This window comes from Xenopus tropicalis, chromosome 1, assembly GCF_000004195.4.
Source record: "Xenopus tropicalis strain Nigerian chromosome 1, UCB_Xtro_10.0, whole genome shotgun sequence".
Taxonomy (NCBI): domain Eukaryota; kingdom Metazoa; phylum Chordata; class Amphibia; order Anura; family Pipidae; genus Xenopus; species Xenopus tropicalis.
In genome coordinates, this window is record NC_030677.2 from 116841793 (window position 1) to 116858710 (window position 16918).

Below are 16918 nucleotides of genomic sequence, written 5' to 3' on the forward strand. Positions count from 1 at the left end.
AGTTTTGTAAATGGCCCCCCTATGTGTGTTTCAGCAGAGACAATTATCATTATCTATAGCAGGGTATATACCAATATTATGTAGCTGCGATAAGTACCTCTGTGTGTCATATCCATCTGGGTGTTTCTTAACCTTGTCCTTGATCCCAATCACACCGTAATGCCTCCCCCTTAAAGGCAATAGAGCCTTCAAAATAACCCTTGTAAAATCAGGTGCAACTGACATAAAGCAGGAGGCTGGAATAGCTGCACATATTTTAGACACAACCCCATTTTTTTAAGCGTTGCAACTTTTTTTTAGACATTTTTCATGGTTCAGTAAGATTCTTAAACAAAGCAAGAAGACTGACTGATGCGTAAAGCAGATGTACATACCGTTCTTTAGAAGCATAAATTGACTTCATATTATATGCAAATAATACAGTTTGATCAAATCAGTTCCCTCATCTATGACACCAATACATGTCGGATGTGACAAATGTAAACTGCCATAAACATAAAATGAAGAAAACTGACATTATGTATTCAAGTTGACAGAAAACACAAGAGCAATAAAGATGAGCGAGAATGTGTACTGAGTTGGAAATGCCTATTACCATAGTATAAGCTCTGTCAGCTCATATAGCAAGACACTGCTGACATATAGTACAACATCAAGAGATCATAAAATCACTGTTGGAAAAACACAATCAAGAATAATCCCCCACGGACATTTCATGAAACAACATCTAGTAAGAAGGAAGCAAAACCTTAAACCAGCAGATCATGGGAAGCAAATAATTGATATTTGAAGTACTGGCCACATCAAGGATTGAAAATATACATCTTATTATAAAATGAATGGATAGCATTTGGCACACTCAGTTGCTTCCAATATCATTTGATCTGTCATCATTTGATGACAGATAGATTGACAGACAGAGATAGATAGATAGATAGATAGATAGATAGATAGATAGATAGATAGATAGATAGATGATAGACAGATGATAGATAGATAGATAGATAGATAGATAGATAGATAGATAGACCGACCAATTGATCCCAGGGGTACACCATAATACTTTTTAATAACACTCTCATTTAGGGGGAAGTGTTTGTCTTATTAAAAGCAATTAATTAATTAATTATTTTAACAAATCTTGGTACTTAGTGGGCGGCAAAATGTAACTTAAAGACAGAGCAACTCTCCATGACATTCACTGCAGTGCAGTATAAATAGGGAAGCATTATGGTGTCACTTATGAGTCAAGCTTACAGTTCCATTCACCCACAATAGCTGTATACTTTAATGACATGTCACATGTGGTTTTATTAGCTGACAAGAGACGTGGAGCTAAAAGAAAAGAAATGCTATTTGTAAAATATATAGATGCTGCCTATTTGGACAGCATTGCCTTTTGCATATTTTCTGGAGCAGGATAAATCCATGAAATTACTGTATAAATAAAATAATTTTATTCACTTTCACATGCATTATTCATTAAGTGCTACGGTGCAATTTATTCTCTGAACAAATAGGAAATAAGCTATTATCAATTTTTTTTGTTTTTTATTATGTATGAACATTGTAGCCTGGTGTCTTTAATTGAAATAGCTTCACTCTTACACTTTTTGTGTATGGGGTCACTTAAAACCAACTATTTAGTGTGGGTGTCAGGTATTTCTGTCAAATGTAAATCAAATGTCCACAGTAAGCAAGGTCATAATGGAAATGCATACAGTTTTGGCACCAGCTGCAAGAGACAGAGCACAGTAACGCACCAACTGTAAAAGAAAGACAGAACCAGCTAACGCCATCAAATGAAAACGGCATATAGAGTGATCATTCATATTTAACTGCCATAGAGAAAGAGGAAGAAATTGGACAATATTAAATGCCAAAGTGACAGAGAGCAGTCATGCACCATTAAATGCCAATGAGACAGAGAACCATCATAAACAGTTTTTAAAGAGACAGAAAATGTTTAACACTGCCAGGGAGTGATACAGCATCATAAGAGCAGCAAGCCATGCTCTCTTTTCCAATAGCTGATTTGTTCCAGCAATATATAACCAACTTAAACATAACTTACCTTCTTTTACCATCAGGTGTCTTAGCTACAGTCTATTTTCTATCTGTGGCATACAATACACTGCTATTTCCAATTTGGATAGAATGATGAATATATGGAGAAAACGATGAACGCTAATGCCAGAATGCACATTTACTTTTATGGCTCACTGTTAAATACCTGATTATATACATTGATTTGGAACAAAAGATTTTGATCGGGCACTGTTGAATTGGTTAATGGGTCAACTATATGAAAGTTGGAAAGAATTGGCTTAAATATTGCATTAGGACTGGGCTTGTATAAATTGCATCCCATAGCCTATTTCCGTTTATGTTAACTTGGCGATCAAAATGATTCACTAATGGTGATACTTTTCTGGGGTGTTTTCTCTTGCATCAGTCATTAGGTTTGGGATGCCTACTTTAGAGGGGGCTCAAAATAAGGGAGGTTTATACCGCATCTCTTTTAAAAGCAAATAATAACTACTGAAAACTTTAACTTTCAAATGTTTTTGATTGTTCCCAAAAACCACTGGATTATACTGTGTTAGGATCATGTTTTAAGAATTTTATCCACTACACGGGAAAAGGGAATGTATTTCTCCTTTTTCTTTTTTTTTTATCTATTATTTTCTTTTTGCAAGTTTTTTCTCTTTTCTTTTCCTTTTCATACACAGATAAAAACATAGTAATGACCACAGTTTATGTACCATTTTGCTGCTGAGATCTGAGCAAATGATCGATGCATTTTTGGTCATTAAGTGAACTAAAGCATACTGTATTAGCAGGCATGAACTACCTTCTACATTGCCATGATATGCAGTTTTAACGCATTTTCCTTGGAAGATTACAAGGCGAAAATATTTGTATTCACACATGTGAGAGGCACACAAAACAAAACCATTATAAATATGAATTGTTTGATATAATAGATGATACAGAACAAATTCTTTCTATAGATATATGGACCCATAGAGAGGTCACAAACCTTTCCAAGAAGCTATTTCATTGCACATTTTCCTTTCTTCAAGATATTTCAAGAAACACTGGAGGCTGTCAGTCAAAACTCATGCACACACCAATTACATGATGCAGACCAAGAATCAATGTACTCATGTATAAACCAAGGGAAGTAAGCCAGCAATTCAGCTGCGACCAGAGAGCACAGAATATAACATAGCTAGATTGATTTTTACTTTTTATTTTGCTGCATAAAATATATTTCAACGTAACATGCAATATCAGAACCTGAGCTATCAAATATTGTGTATCTTATTGTAAGAGCCCACTCAGCTCAGGGTTTGTCATCATGGCCAAGAAGTAAGCTTAGTTCTGGTAAACAAGTAGTCCAATACTCATATTCAAGTCATATTCAAGGCACAGGTTGGCTCAGGCAGCAAAACAGCACAGTCAAATACAGGAAAAAGGCTAAGGAACCAGGCGAACAGTCAAAATTAGCAATTTAGAGCACACCCAGGAACTTGCAAAAAAGTCCATAATTCAGGCAGTTATCCCAGGTCTCCAGCTTCTATTTATTTACATTGTTCGCTCCAGATGAGATGACATCACTACAACAGCACCGGGCCCCACGTGGCAGCCATGGGAGCTGCCATTTTGAACGATGCACTGGAGAAGAGAGAAGCGCCATAAGGCATCCCTTGCACTTATAAGATTAACTGTGTGCCATCCCCACATGAAAGGTCATTTACAAACTACAGTAAATTACATGCAAGTTGCGGCATGCAATTATTACATCAAAATGTGTGCAAATGGCGTCATTTCCAATTTTAGTGTCCAGTTCATTCTGTGCTATTGTGTTATGGTACATGTGTAGATGTAACATGCACTAACAGAGCCAAATTTTCTGTTTACAAAATTGAATTGTGAGTTCAGAAATGGGTGCCATGGTGTGCCAAATGCAAATGTTCTGGTGTTTTCATCTGTATCTTTAGTGAGACTGCAACTGATTGATGGAAGAAAGTGCAGTTTTGCAGGACATTTTGGAATAACTTTCCACAGAAAGCCTTATTTATCAGCATTTCTGTGATGATGTGCCTAGCTCTAGGGTTCTCACGGTGGCCTGTGCCAATTGAAGCAGCAAACCTGCTCCTAAAGAATTGGGATGTATACATCATTTTGTTGGCGAGCTCCAGAAATAATGACATCCGAAGATTTTTAGAACATTTGCACCCAGTTTTTGTGGTGCAGTGCCACCTCATGGCCTCAATTATGCCAAAATTGTGGGGGAAAGGTTGCATTGTGGATAAAAAAAATGGTAATTTGCACCTAAAATTGCCCTTTGCAGTTATAAATGACTGAAGAGGAATTGGGAAATCATTTTTATATTATAGATATAAAACATATGCAATTAACTAATATTTTAGATATAATTTTATTTAACATGACACAAAGCTTTTATTGCTGAATGGTTTTCTATTCTTGGTGCTTTTGAAACTATAGTGATATTTCTGATCTGATGAACAATGCGGTGCTTAATGGAGTGATAAAAATGATTTTAAAGTACTGATCATTTTCTCAATATGCATTTTACAAATATTAATCCTGTAAATTGAACATTTACCCTCCCACAATGGTTAAAAAATTTTTTTTTAGATTTATCACCTATGCCATAGCTTTAAATAAATGAGTTTTCCTCTCCCAAGCAACCCTGGAACGGATCTGGTATTGTTTTAGGCTTGGAGTTTAAAGAGGGAATTAAGAGCAAGTTCCATGCTGATTTAGATTGAGATTGTCATAAACACATTATCCAAATCTTTGTAATATCTGAGCTAGGGTTACCTGACTAGTAAACTCGGCAGGCATGGATTTGTGACGAATTTCTGAGTTTCGTCATTGGCCGATTGTTTCGCGAAGTGGGCATCAAAATTCACCATAAAATCGTTATGCAACAAAAAAATGTCGCCAGCACTTTAAAAATTGTCGTCTGTGTAAAAAAATTAATGCACAACACACAAAAAAAGTTGCGCTTCATTTTTTTTTTGCGCAATATTTTCGCTGTTTCCCAAATCTTTTGAAAGATTGTGACATTTTTGGTGAAGCATAAGGGGACAGATTCGCTCATCACTAGTAAACTCTTCAACATGTAGCCAAAATAGCCCGGATAATATTGGAGTATGAAAAAATAGCTTTAATGTCTAATGCAGAGGTGGCACCATATTTGTAATGGGTTTCCAACCTCTAAACTACTGAAATGTATGAATAAATAGGAGTACAAAGGCTAACATTCATTAAGCTGTTGACTGATAACTACATGGGTCAAATGTGGACCCCATGTTGCTATGTAAACACACTGTCTGCATTTGTTTTGCTGAAACCAACACAAAACTCTACAGTGCCTGAGTGTCAGTACATAGAAATTACAATCTATGGCAGTAACTCCAACTAAAACATAGAATAACATTTTTATTTAATACATCATGAAACCATAATCTATTCTAAAATCAGCACATTTAAATAAATACATGTATAGGTATGAATATAAAAATATTCCCATACATAATAAAGTAACCAAGATAAAATTATTCTGTATAATACGACACCTGCTATTGTAGATTTATACAGTAGTGCTCTGTATATATTATATGGGACATATGTAAAAAAAAAGTACAAATAATCACTCAAAATATAAAAAGATCCCAGTCTAAAAAACATGAAAGCATTAGTGTGTGACTGGTCAGCATTTAAATGAAGTAGTTCTGCATCAATTGTGATACCAAGCAATAAACCTTAAAGATGTAAATGAAACAGATGACTGTCGTCATTTCTTGCCCTGTTATGTTTAATAACTAGGCACATGGTATAAAAAATAGACCACAAATGTGCACTCCCCTTTAGCCATTGCTATGGTATCCTCCATAAAAAATGTTATTATTAGCTCAAAGTATATATGAGCGTATTATAAATACAAACAGCATGGTGTCTCCTTGGTTAGCCCTGCAGCCTGGGTGTGCTGAGTTTATTTCAGACTTTAACACTATTTGAAAGGGATAAAGCTAATGGGACACCAAAGGGTCACATAGGGGAAACCTTGGCAGGACTAGCAAGGCAAGGAGGCATAAGGGTTCCTAGTGGGGGACAAAGATAGGAGGGGGAAGGCGTACCTTGTTATGAGACTAAAGCCAGGAAACAGAACCAGATCCACCATGGCAGCATGAAGAGCAGCATCCCTCTCACCCACCCTAAAATAGTTTGAAGGGGGATTTTATGGTGCCTGGGAAGTCCTCACCCGTTGGGTTACTGGCTTAGTCACAGCTGTTGGTTAGTTGGTTGGGGAAAGGCTTGCCAGAGTGAAAGGGGCTAGTATCCCCATGTACAGATGAAGCCATTTGGATTTGTGAGTTAAATGCGTCATGACTCGAGACAATGTGAAGAAACTGTGTTATCTTAAATCATGTAAACTCATTTAACACATTTAACCTTTCAAGAAGCACCATTGTTTACTTAAAGCAACTCCTTAATTAGATGGGACTCTGTAATTACTGTGTTAAGTGGGAGTTACATGAGTTTAGTTATTTTGTGTTAAACACCAGAACAAAAGTGACTTCATCTGTTTAATTGAGTTCAGTTCAACCTTCTTGGGTAAAGGTCCCAGGAGGTAGGGGTTCAGAGTGAGGCCTGCCCTGCTCTCACTTGCCCACCTTAGTGCAGTGCAGCTTGGTGGCCGGCATGGCAGGTGACCCAATGGAGTAGGCAAGTAGTCCTGGTGTATTGGTTATCAAGAATTTTTTGTATTATTATTATTAGTAATTTTCCAGTATTAACTTGAAGCTTTCACATGCCTCCTGCACATGTTTTCTTGGCCCATAAACTAAGAAATGGGAGGTGGCAGCTTTAAATGACCACCTGCCTTGACGCTGCTCTGGTCTTTTGTATTGTGTCCCCATGTTCACTGGGTCAGAGACTGAAATGTATATTGAACTATCTGTTCTGTGCTCAATAAGATAACATACTATTTAACTAAAAATTTACATAGGCTTAACCCAAATGATAAATTCTGAAGTGATAATGTACTCATAAATACTGATAAGATTGCCAGTCTCTTCAGCATATAAACAATTTAGTGGTATGATATTAACAGCCAAAAATTGAATTTGCCAAGTTCGACATTATTAGTAATTTAGGTCATTGTCTGGAAGGAGAGATACCATAAACAATATCAGTATTAGTGTGCAAAATTCTGAAGAAAAGTATAGCCCTTTAACTGTACAGCAACATACCAAACCGTGTGGCCATTAAAACGCACAGAAATACCTTGGTGAAAATTAATTTTTAACGAGAGGAAGTAATTAATTTGTTATGTACTATGGGAAATCAATTTTGTTTGCAACTAACATGTTTTGTATAATGGTATGTTAAAAATAATAGCTTTGTTTACTAGGAAATAAACTTGATACCCATCAATATAATGGTCTGTGACAATAATATTGAACCCAAGAGTATTTATTTTAAACTAAATGTGTAAAACTAAACTTAAGCATTATTAACTGATGGTGCATCCACCTTCAGGTTTTTGCAGTTTTCTAATGTGAATCATGTATGTCAAGTAAAAAGAGTTTAATTGTTATAATTATTATACTTATTGCGGCAGCCCTACACAGGTTGTAGCTCAAGGACTTCAGCTTTACAGATGAATACATCACTACCTACATTCAGCAAGAATGTACTTAAGAGTGGCAGGGGGGCACAAGGTGCAAGAAGCCCTATACTTAACACCTGCCATATAATTGTAATTGCCAGACTCGCACCCAATTATTGACTGGCACAAGGTCACATGATTCTACACCCCCTAGTGCACTTGAGTCAGGGGCTTGATACCCCCTTATATTTCTAAGTATAATTCATGTTTCATTGATTTATCCTTTTTTAGTACAGTATATTATTTTGCACAAAGCTATCAACCTATCTACCTACTGTATCTCCATGCATAGACCCAACCACAATGCAATAATAGGCTAAGGCTTTCGCCACAGACATCTATAAAAGAGCAATGGTTGGTTATAAACATAACTATGAGTCAAACAATATTGAAACGATGAATGGATAGAGATTTAGATAGATAGACAGATACATAGATAGATGATAGATAGATAGATAGATAGATAGATAGATAGATAGATAGATAGATTGATAGTGTGTATATATTTGTGCAATAAGATCTCATATATAACAGTATAGCATAGTATATGAGTAATGATATGGGAGATCTTTATTATGTAAACACCATACTCTGCTGTCTTCTCTTCATTTATCAGAAGCCAGAAGCAGTCTAAATGCATCCCTCCATCCTAATGCCAGTAGCTAGTGTTAAATCCTGTAGCCAGGGTGAAATTTCTTGCTGACATTTATAAGAGATTAAGCTCAGAAATTGAAGACCTGTAGAACTAAAATTGTTGATCACTATCCTTAAGCACGCCATCTTTTTCATGCGTAACCCTAATCATGTTTGTAAATCAAAATTATGAAGATACACATTGGGGAATGGTTTGATAAGACCTATTTTATTTTAGACGGAGCAGAGTTTATCTAATTGGGTCTAGTGTCTAATTGTGTCTATTTGATCATTATCAGACTTAGGCTATCTTAAAGTGAGCTAAACATTTTTTCAGAAAGTTACAGTAAGATTATACAGGTATAGGACCCATTATCCAGAATGCTTGGGACCAAGGGTATTCCGGATAAGGGGTCTTTCCGTAATTTGGATCTCCATACCTTAAGCCTACTAAAAAATCAATAAAACATTAATCAAACCCAACAGGATTGTTTTGCCTCCAATAAGGGTTATTTATATCTTAGTTGGGATCAATTACATGGTACTTTTTTATTACTACAGAAAAAAAGGAAATCAGTTTTAAAATTCTGAATTATTTGATTAAAATGGAGTCTATGGGAGACGGCCTTTCCGTAATTCGGAGCTTTCTGGATAACGGGTTTCCGGATAAGGGGTCCGATACCTGTATATGTTTGGGGTCATTGGTGATAGCTAATTGCACTCCTGTTTTATGTTGTATATAAAAAGAATGTGTATTCCTACGCATCTTCCACTAGCTAAAACCAGATTTTTTTTTTTGTAACACAAATTAGAGATGCAAACCACAATTGAATATAACTACTTTTTTGTGCTAAAGGAACAATAACATTGCAGATCTTTAGCAGTATATACAGTAACTAATATTTGGGGTATACTTTCCATGTATAAATACAAAAAAAGCCCACTGTGGCAGAAAGGTTGAACTAATAGGGGCCCTTACCTTTGTGCATTTCCCTACCTAAGTGTCCAGGTGGATTTATCTGGGGTCACGGGCATACTCCGACATTCACCCTTGATCCAAATAAGAAAGCAAACTATGCTCTTGAATCTTGAAAGTCAATAGTAAAATGTAAGACACTGGTTTAAAGGCTATTATTTGGACCAGTCATCGGTTTAGTGCTTTTGGATACACAGCTCAGGTCAAGTCAAGTGGGAATTTATTTCTATTTGTACTGCAGTACAGAGGAATTTCATGTGCAGCATAGGATAGTAAGACAAATTTAGTTGTTTTTTTCTTCGAATATATACAGAATATGTGAAAAAACTGTGCAATGGGTCAAATCTATGCCAAAATACATAATAGTTCAATGAGTAAATAAGGTGAGACAGGTCCTAATAATCATTTGCAATTAATCTAACTACTTTTGGGAAGACACTATTAAATAATTGTTTGCTTCTAGTTTTTATGCTTTCAGGCCTTGTGTGTCTAAGAGAATAGTTGGGCTTGTGCCAGATGGATAGTTCATGCCCTGGATGACTCGGGTCTCTAGTTATAGCTTTAATTTTGTTTCTGCATCTGGCAGTGTCAAGATCAGATTATGATGGAAGCTTAGTGGTGATAAGTTACTCAGCAGTTCTGACCACTGCATTTAGCTAACATGGTCGTGTTATTCTGAATAAAAAAATGTGAATAATGATACCATGGTTGCTAAACAGTTTGCTGAGTGCACAGGCCGGTCCTTAGGTTATTTTACAGTCGTTGGCATAGAAAGAATCTTTCAACACAAAAGAGGAGGCAATGCCCTAAATAACTTACTCAAAAAGAAGTAATGTAGCTTTTTCATGTAGGCAATAGGCAGCTTAAGGGGATAAACCTTGAATATAATGTGTCCTGCTTTGTGTAAACTACTGTTAATGTTTCTGGTAGTGGGTTTTTGACTATTGTTACATTTTGTATAATACAATAAATATGGCATTTCTCATTTTGTTTTTTTTCTTTTTTAAGTATTTGTTGGTAAAATGCTTTTCATTTTGATTGGAAGGTCAGAAGCTGCTGATGATTGGTGCTTATTTATTTAAATACTGTGGCTGTTAGTCTGTTTATTAGCCTATGATTAAATGCCCCATAAGGCAAGAAACATGTAAGGCTTGTGCCTTTGAGATGTCTTGTCACCAAATAAATTTCTTTTTTTAATCTGCATCGCTATCTGCTTCAAGAGTCCTTTTGTGCCAGCCTGTAATCTTGGAATCTATTATGGGCACTAGGGTAGGCATTTACAAATATTCGATTTCTTTTCACAATTCGTATTTGTTTTGCACCAAAATCCGATTTTGTTGATTTTTTTTTCATGGTTTATTATGTTACAAAACTGTGACAAATCTGAAAGAAATCTAAAAGCTGTTACGATCATGTAGAAATCAATGGAAGATCTTTCTTTGCTTTGTGCTTTTAGAGGTTTTTGAGGGTTTTTTTTACGCTTGCATTTATTCGACAATAAAAAGTTGTGGTTTTTGCATTGTTTTTCTGTCTTGTTTAGTTTGTGCTATTTCAGTTCTAATCTTTTAATAAATGCCTAGACATTCGAGGTTATCATGGAAATGAGTTTAGTTGTGGTTTCAAACAACTCTAAATACTGATAAATGCAATTTTGACAGCAATTTTTTCTTACATTGGAATACATTGGACATTTTTTCACGGCTACTTTAGGGTCTATGGCCATCAGTGCATTTTTTTTGTGGCGAAATTTTGTGGCAGTTTCCACATTTCATAAAATGTGGAATTTCGCTGCAAATCCAAAAATTTTCAGTCATCACTGCATATGTATATATTTATATGTTCACAAAGAATCTCTGTGTTGCTGGTCTTTTTTCTAATATTTGAATTATTTACTGTTCATCCGAGGCAAGTACATTAGCATGCCATCCATAGTTTATATATGTATATTTATATATGTATGACTCCAGAAATAGAAAAGGGTACTCTCCAAATAATGAAACAAAAAGAAAAGATATAGATACAATCACAAACTGCTCTGTAATTTTTACAAAAAATATAGGAAATTGTTTAACTGTTATATTTAATAAGCACTATCAGTGGGGTTCTTCTGGTTTAAATATATATATATATATATATATATATATATATATATATATATATATATATATATATATATATATATTAATGCCTTATTAATGTATTTTTGTACCTTACAAAGAACAGGGAAAATACTAAACTACAATGTCTCTTCTTTTCCTACAGAACCCACTTCATCTACAACTTAGCATTGAAAATGCATTAACTTCGAATGCTGAAGTTACTTATTCAATCTTAACCATGAACAGCTGGTACAATTATAGCATACTGCTATGTCAAGAAGATTGGAATATAACAGATTTCCTCATGCTAACCCAAAACAATTCAAAATTTCATCTTGGGCTAATTTTAAACATGACAGTTAACTTGACATTAAGCAACTATGTAATTAGTTACCTCCAGCTAAACTTGGACAGTATCAAGGATACTACATCTACCATTGTTATGTTTGGATGTGACATGGAAGACACTAGAAGAATTTTTGAAATGGCTACACTCTATGGGATCATGTTGCCAGATTTTCATTGGATATTTGGAGATTCCCAGAATGTGGAAGAACTACGAACTGAAGGGTTGCCTTTGGGTCTTATTGCTCATGGGAAAACAACAGAATCCTACTTTGAACATTATGTCCAAGATGCCATGGAATTAATTGCCAGAGCTGTTGCCACAGCTACGATGGACAGACCAGAGCTTGCACTTATTCCAAGCACAACAAATTGCATGAGCGCTAGCAGTACGAATCTAACATCTGGGCAGTATTTATCAAGGTAGGACTGGAAACTTACTTGAAAATCTAAACAAATAGAGACTCTTATTATTTAAAGTTCATATACATACAGCATTATAATAGGGAAATTATTATAGGTATTTTTGGGCTGCAAGACCAGAGTTCTCCCAGTTAGGCTAGATTGGAGAAAATATCTTCATGCTCACTTAGTTATTCCTGAAAGCCTTAGTGTTTAATTAGAACATGTCAAACTTATATTGATTCTTTGGCTGTCAAATTGTTTTGGTGCCCCTTGTCTGGATCCTGCAGTTACAACCCAGTCATCCACAACCTGTACTTTGTACCTAAAATGCATTCCATTTACATAAGAAAACAGACAATGGACAATGCTGGTATTCTCATTAAAATAAGTTCACTTTACAGAGGAAAAGTAACAAATCAGGCCAAATTAGGGTGGCTATTTCCAAAAAAAGAAGGACACGGCCATTATATGCTATATAATTCTTTATAGACAGGCCCCCAAAAATAAGGACAAATGAACATCCTGCTTGAGGTAGTGCAGGACTGAGGACAGAGTACTTAAAAGTGGTCTGCCCTGCCTAAAGCAGTACGCCTGGCCACCTTAGGCCAAATAGTCTCAGTATATGCAAATAAGTCAGGAAAATCAGTTTTCTGGATTGTTCATTATCTTGTGTTAGATTGTTATCAGGCACAGTTTGAACCCTTATCCTATTACTTAGCTGACAAACTTTTCATTTCATGCCCAAGTAAATGTGGATAAAGCAAAGGGCAATACTATATTTCACAAGTAAGTGGGTGATTTTATATACCCCTCCAACAATATAGACAGTATATACCATGAGATTCAGTAAGAGGTGCACAGTTTGCTCTGGATCTAGTATTTGCAGTATACGGTTCAACTATACAGTACAAGGGATGCAAACTTTGACAGAACACGCTTCATTGTGATCTATAGTCCCCAAAGCAGTCAAACATTTGTTCCCAATTTTTTTTTTTTTTAAATTGCGTCTGTTTTGTACCTGTTTGTGAAGAGAGACCATTTGTTTGGGGCTGATAGTCAATGTACTACTTTCTATCAACAACTGTTGTAAACAGTTTGGATCTATTTAAATAAAAAATTACATGAACTTGCAACTTAAAATTGTAAAATTGTCAAAAAACCATAATTTACTTCTCAGAGTATGATTTGTTGTGGGGAAGAGAATCATGACCACTTACAGTAATTCACCATCAATACCAAAAATCAATGATTAACAGAAATTCTGCTGATCTGCAAATTTACCATCATTATAGAAAAATGCTCAGTAAAGTATTCTATAAAAAGCTAATTGTAAATCACCTCCGTGGTTGATTTGGAAATTGCAGATCACTAAACCCAATTATGCAGGGTACTGATGTTATAACATAGTCATACACAATGAAGGGTTATGATTTTTCCTGAACCACAGCATTGGCATAAATGAAACTCATTTTGAACAAACATAAACATCAGCAACAAAATTAGTCTTGAGCAGGGGGGACGGTACCGCCACTGTTAGGGCTGCGAGGTCTACATGACCCCCCAAACACCTTTGTGTGAAAACCAGCAAGCAGTGGGGATGGAAACTTTGGACTCCATAACCCTACAACAGCTGATATGTTTTTCCCCAACTTTATTTACTCATAAGCCCCAACACGTTGCTCCTGAGCTACTGGTTGGGATCACTGGTCTACAGGCTTTATTGCTACCCTGACCATGCCTGAGCATCACCCTCTTTATTCCACGAAAAATGTTGCCTTCTTCACCACTTCCTTATCATACTTCCTCATCATTGTATTTGGTACTTCACACCCAGGCATACCCACAAGGAACACTCAGCCCATCCCCTTTTATTGAACATTAACTCAGCAAGATAACTAAAAAGAAAAAAAACATAACAACTTGAAATGAATAATAACACAGAAACAGCATATAGTACAAAACATAATAAATATCAATACTGCTAATACTTATAAATAAAAGTGATTAGGGCTGTGCGTACTAAACTTGTATGTTAATTTTTTATGAAAATATAATATTTAAAATGATTTTTAATTCAATTTATTACCAATAAAGTACACATTCTCCTTTATTTCATATGTAAATCAGGGGTTAGTTTATAGCTGATTCTTCATATTTTGTAGCCATAAGATTTTTCTCTTTTTGCATTTTACTGGTATTTAAAATTGTTTTTCAGCATCCCTCATCAACACACTTTGTGTGCAGTAGGTATTTCTGAAACCACATGTAATTCTATTTCCATAGAAACCTTTTAAACTGGTGCTAGGGAATTTTCTGATCAGTAGCCTGTTTAGCACAGTGGTATAATGTAATTGAAATACAAGGGGAAAAAAATCAAAAAGCTAAACATGGAAAATTTTGTTTTTTTTAAGATTTTTAGTAGGACATTTTAAAAAAATATATGTTAAAAAAATATGCAATTATACCCAATTCTTAAAGTAGAAGGAATTCTAGCGATTGTACTTTGTCTAAAGCATAGATGTTATGGATGAGAAAATGGATATAAGAGCAGAAATATACTAAATAAAATAAGTGGTTGATATATACGTCTACAAGGTATTTTAGAGGTGTCAGGCACTCCTACATACGGTATACATATGGTATAATCAACTGCAAGAACTGGGAAATAAAAGAGCTGTATATGCTCCCCAAAAATATCAAATAAATAGAGATGCCACAAATAGTGATGGGCAAAATAATTCGACAGGCATTGATTTGCGGCAAATGTCCGTGTTTCAACATTGGCAACATTTCACTACGGAAAAATTCAAATTCAAAGTCATAGGCTATGCAAGAAGGGAGAGGTAAGGGGGGTCAATGCAGGGCAGTTAAGGGGGCTTTTGTACCTGGGGGGGCTAAGTTTTTAGTACCTTGGGTCAGTGTCACTAACCATTACCAGAAAGTACTGTGAGGGGCCTATTGTAAACCTTTACCATCCAGTTGGTCTACTGTGCATGTCAACTTTCTCATATAGAACCTGATATATTCTTACTCCCAAGATGTCTTGGTTAGTTCATTTTTCATTATTATTGTATTTATTATTTTATAACCCTATGGTAATTGTTGGCTCTTTATAAATAAATTCAAATAATGTAGTTAGTTATGATAGGATATAACACCTCAGCTAAAACTGTTTTAAACGGTACAAAAGTACATGATTTATAGGTTTCAATAATTTAAAATAATTGGATAATATTAAGAGTTACTGTGCTGCCTCTTTGTGATGAAAAAAAAAATCATTTTTTTTAATCATAAACTTAAGCAGCTTCTGAGCCAAGTGGTCTAATAAATTATACGTGATCCAGTAAAAAAATGTGTTATTAAATTAGCATTGGCAATTTTATACATATTAAAATATTAGAATATCCACAAATACATTCATAAAAGTGTTACATGCTGTAATGCTTGTGGAGCAATTTTCTAACTAATACAAGCTGCAATTAAATGTGCAGAAGCCTTAACTACATACATTAATTATATGAGATGTTTTAAAATTGCATAAAGACATTATATTTATTTCTAAATAGGACAATAAATGTTATAAAGGGAAACTGTCAAACTGCTGTGGATGCTTATTATTTCTTTTTTAGAAATTAATTTTATTAATTGTCTCTTATAGATTTCCTACTGCAAATAACTGAACCATGCTGTTTGTTAGCATAAACATCCAGTGGAAAACATTGGATCTGGGGTCTCAAACACAGTTATTGCCCCCTATGGAAAAACCTTTCCTATATGCACAGATATACAGTTTGTCAGTAAGTCTCTGCTAGATACCAATATCACATAATTATCTAATACAATGGCCACAACCAATCGTTTGTTGCCGTATAGTAAATATCCAGGAGCTGCTAGGGCAGGGACAGCAAAGCTCATATGGCCTTATGATCTCTTTAAAAATACTCTACTGTAACAAGAAAAATTAGAGAAATTGAAGTTAAAATAGAATGTATTGCATCTGCACCTGTTGGACTTAGCATAGAGCTTTCCTTGTAGAGCTTTTTCAGGATCATCCCTCTTTGTTACCCTTTTTTGTCCCAGTGCTCTAACAGAAAAAGATAATGTATTAGGATAATGCCACATTTTCTTTAGCAATGTGTAGAAGGAAAATACACACCAGTTTTGGTAAAAAAAAATGCATACTCGTGCATCTTGAGGCAAATATCAACCCCTCACTGTACACAGACATTGTGGTTTCTTCCTGTATTGGCATAGTATTCCACTAACCTTAAGTTTTAAACTCATTTAGATCCGTTAATTACACAGCCCAACCATAAATTACAAATCACTAAGGGACATATTTATAAAGGTGGGTAAAAGATTTTCTGTATAATTTCTTTTTTAGCTGTAAAAGTTGGTGCAAAATAGATAATGTGTTTATAAAGTGCTTTTGGAGTCCTTTATGCTATGCATCAGATCACAAAAATAAAATGCAGATATTTGGAATCTCTAACACCATTGACATTTTAAGGGAAAAGGCTGTTGGTTGTAGAAAGACTAGAGGGCTCTTTTCCAAGGGCTCAAGTGCGGTTGCACTCCTTCATTTCTTCCTGCAGTGAGTTGCACGTTAAACTCCCTTCATATTATGTCAAAATGTGCCCCTTCAGTTGCATTTTGCACAGTTTAGTCCTTTTCCTGTGTCCATTGATGCAGGGAAACCCTGGAGCCACCAACATCTCCTGACCAGGCGATAGCTCAAGGGTTCAATTC

At 35.2% G+C, this 16918-nt stretch overlaps 1 protein-coding gene across 1 annotated transcript in view; it reads left to right on the top strand.

The window, feature by feature from the left end:
* The window catches only part of grin3a (glutamate receptor, ionotropic, N-methyl-D-aspartate 3A), a 183265-nt gene that overhangs the window by 74418 nt on the left and 91929 nt on the right, over positions 1 to 16918 (top strand). The window contains exon 2 of the mRNA XM_002938539.5: positions 11583 to 12187. Within this exon, the coding sequence (XP_002938585.2) occupies positions 11583 to 12187 (605 nt within the window). The remainder of the gene's footprint in view (positions 1 to 11582; positions 12188 to 16918) is intronic.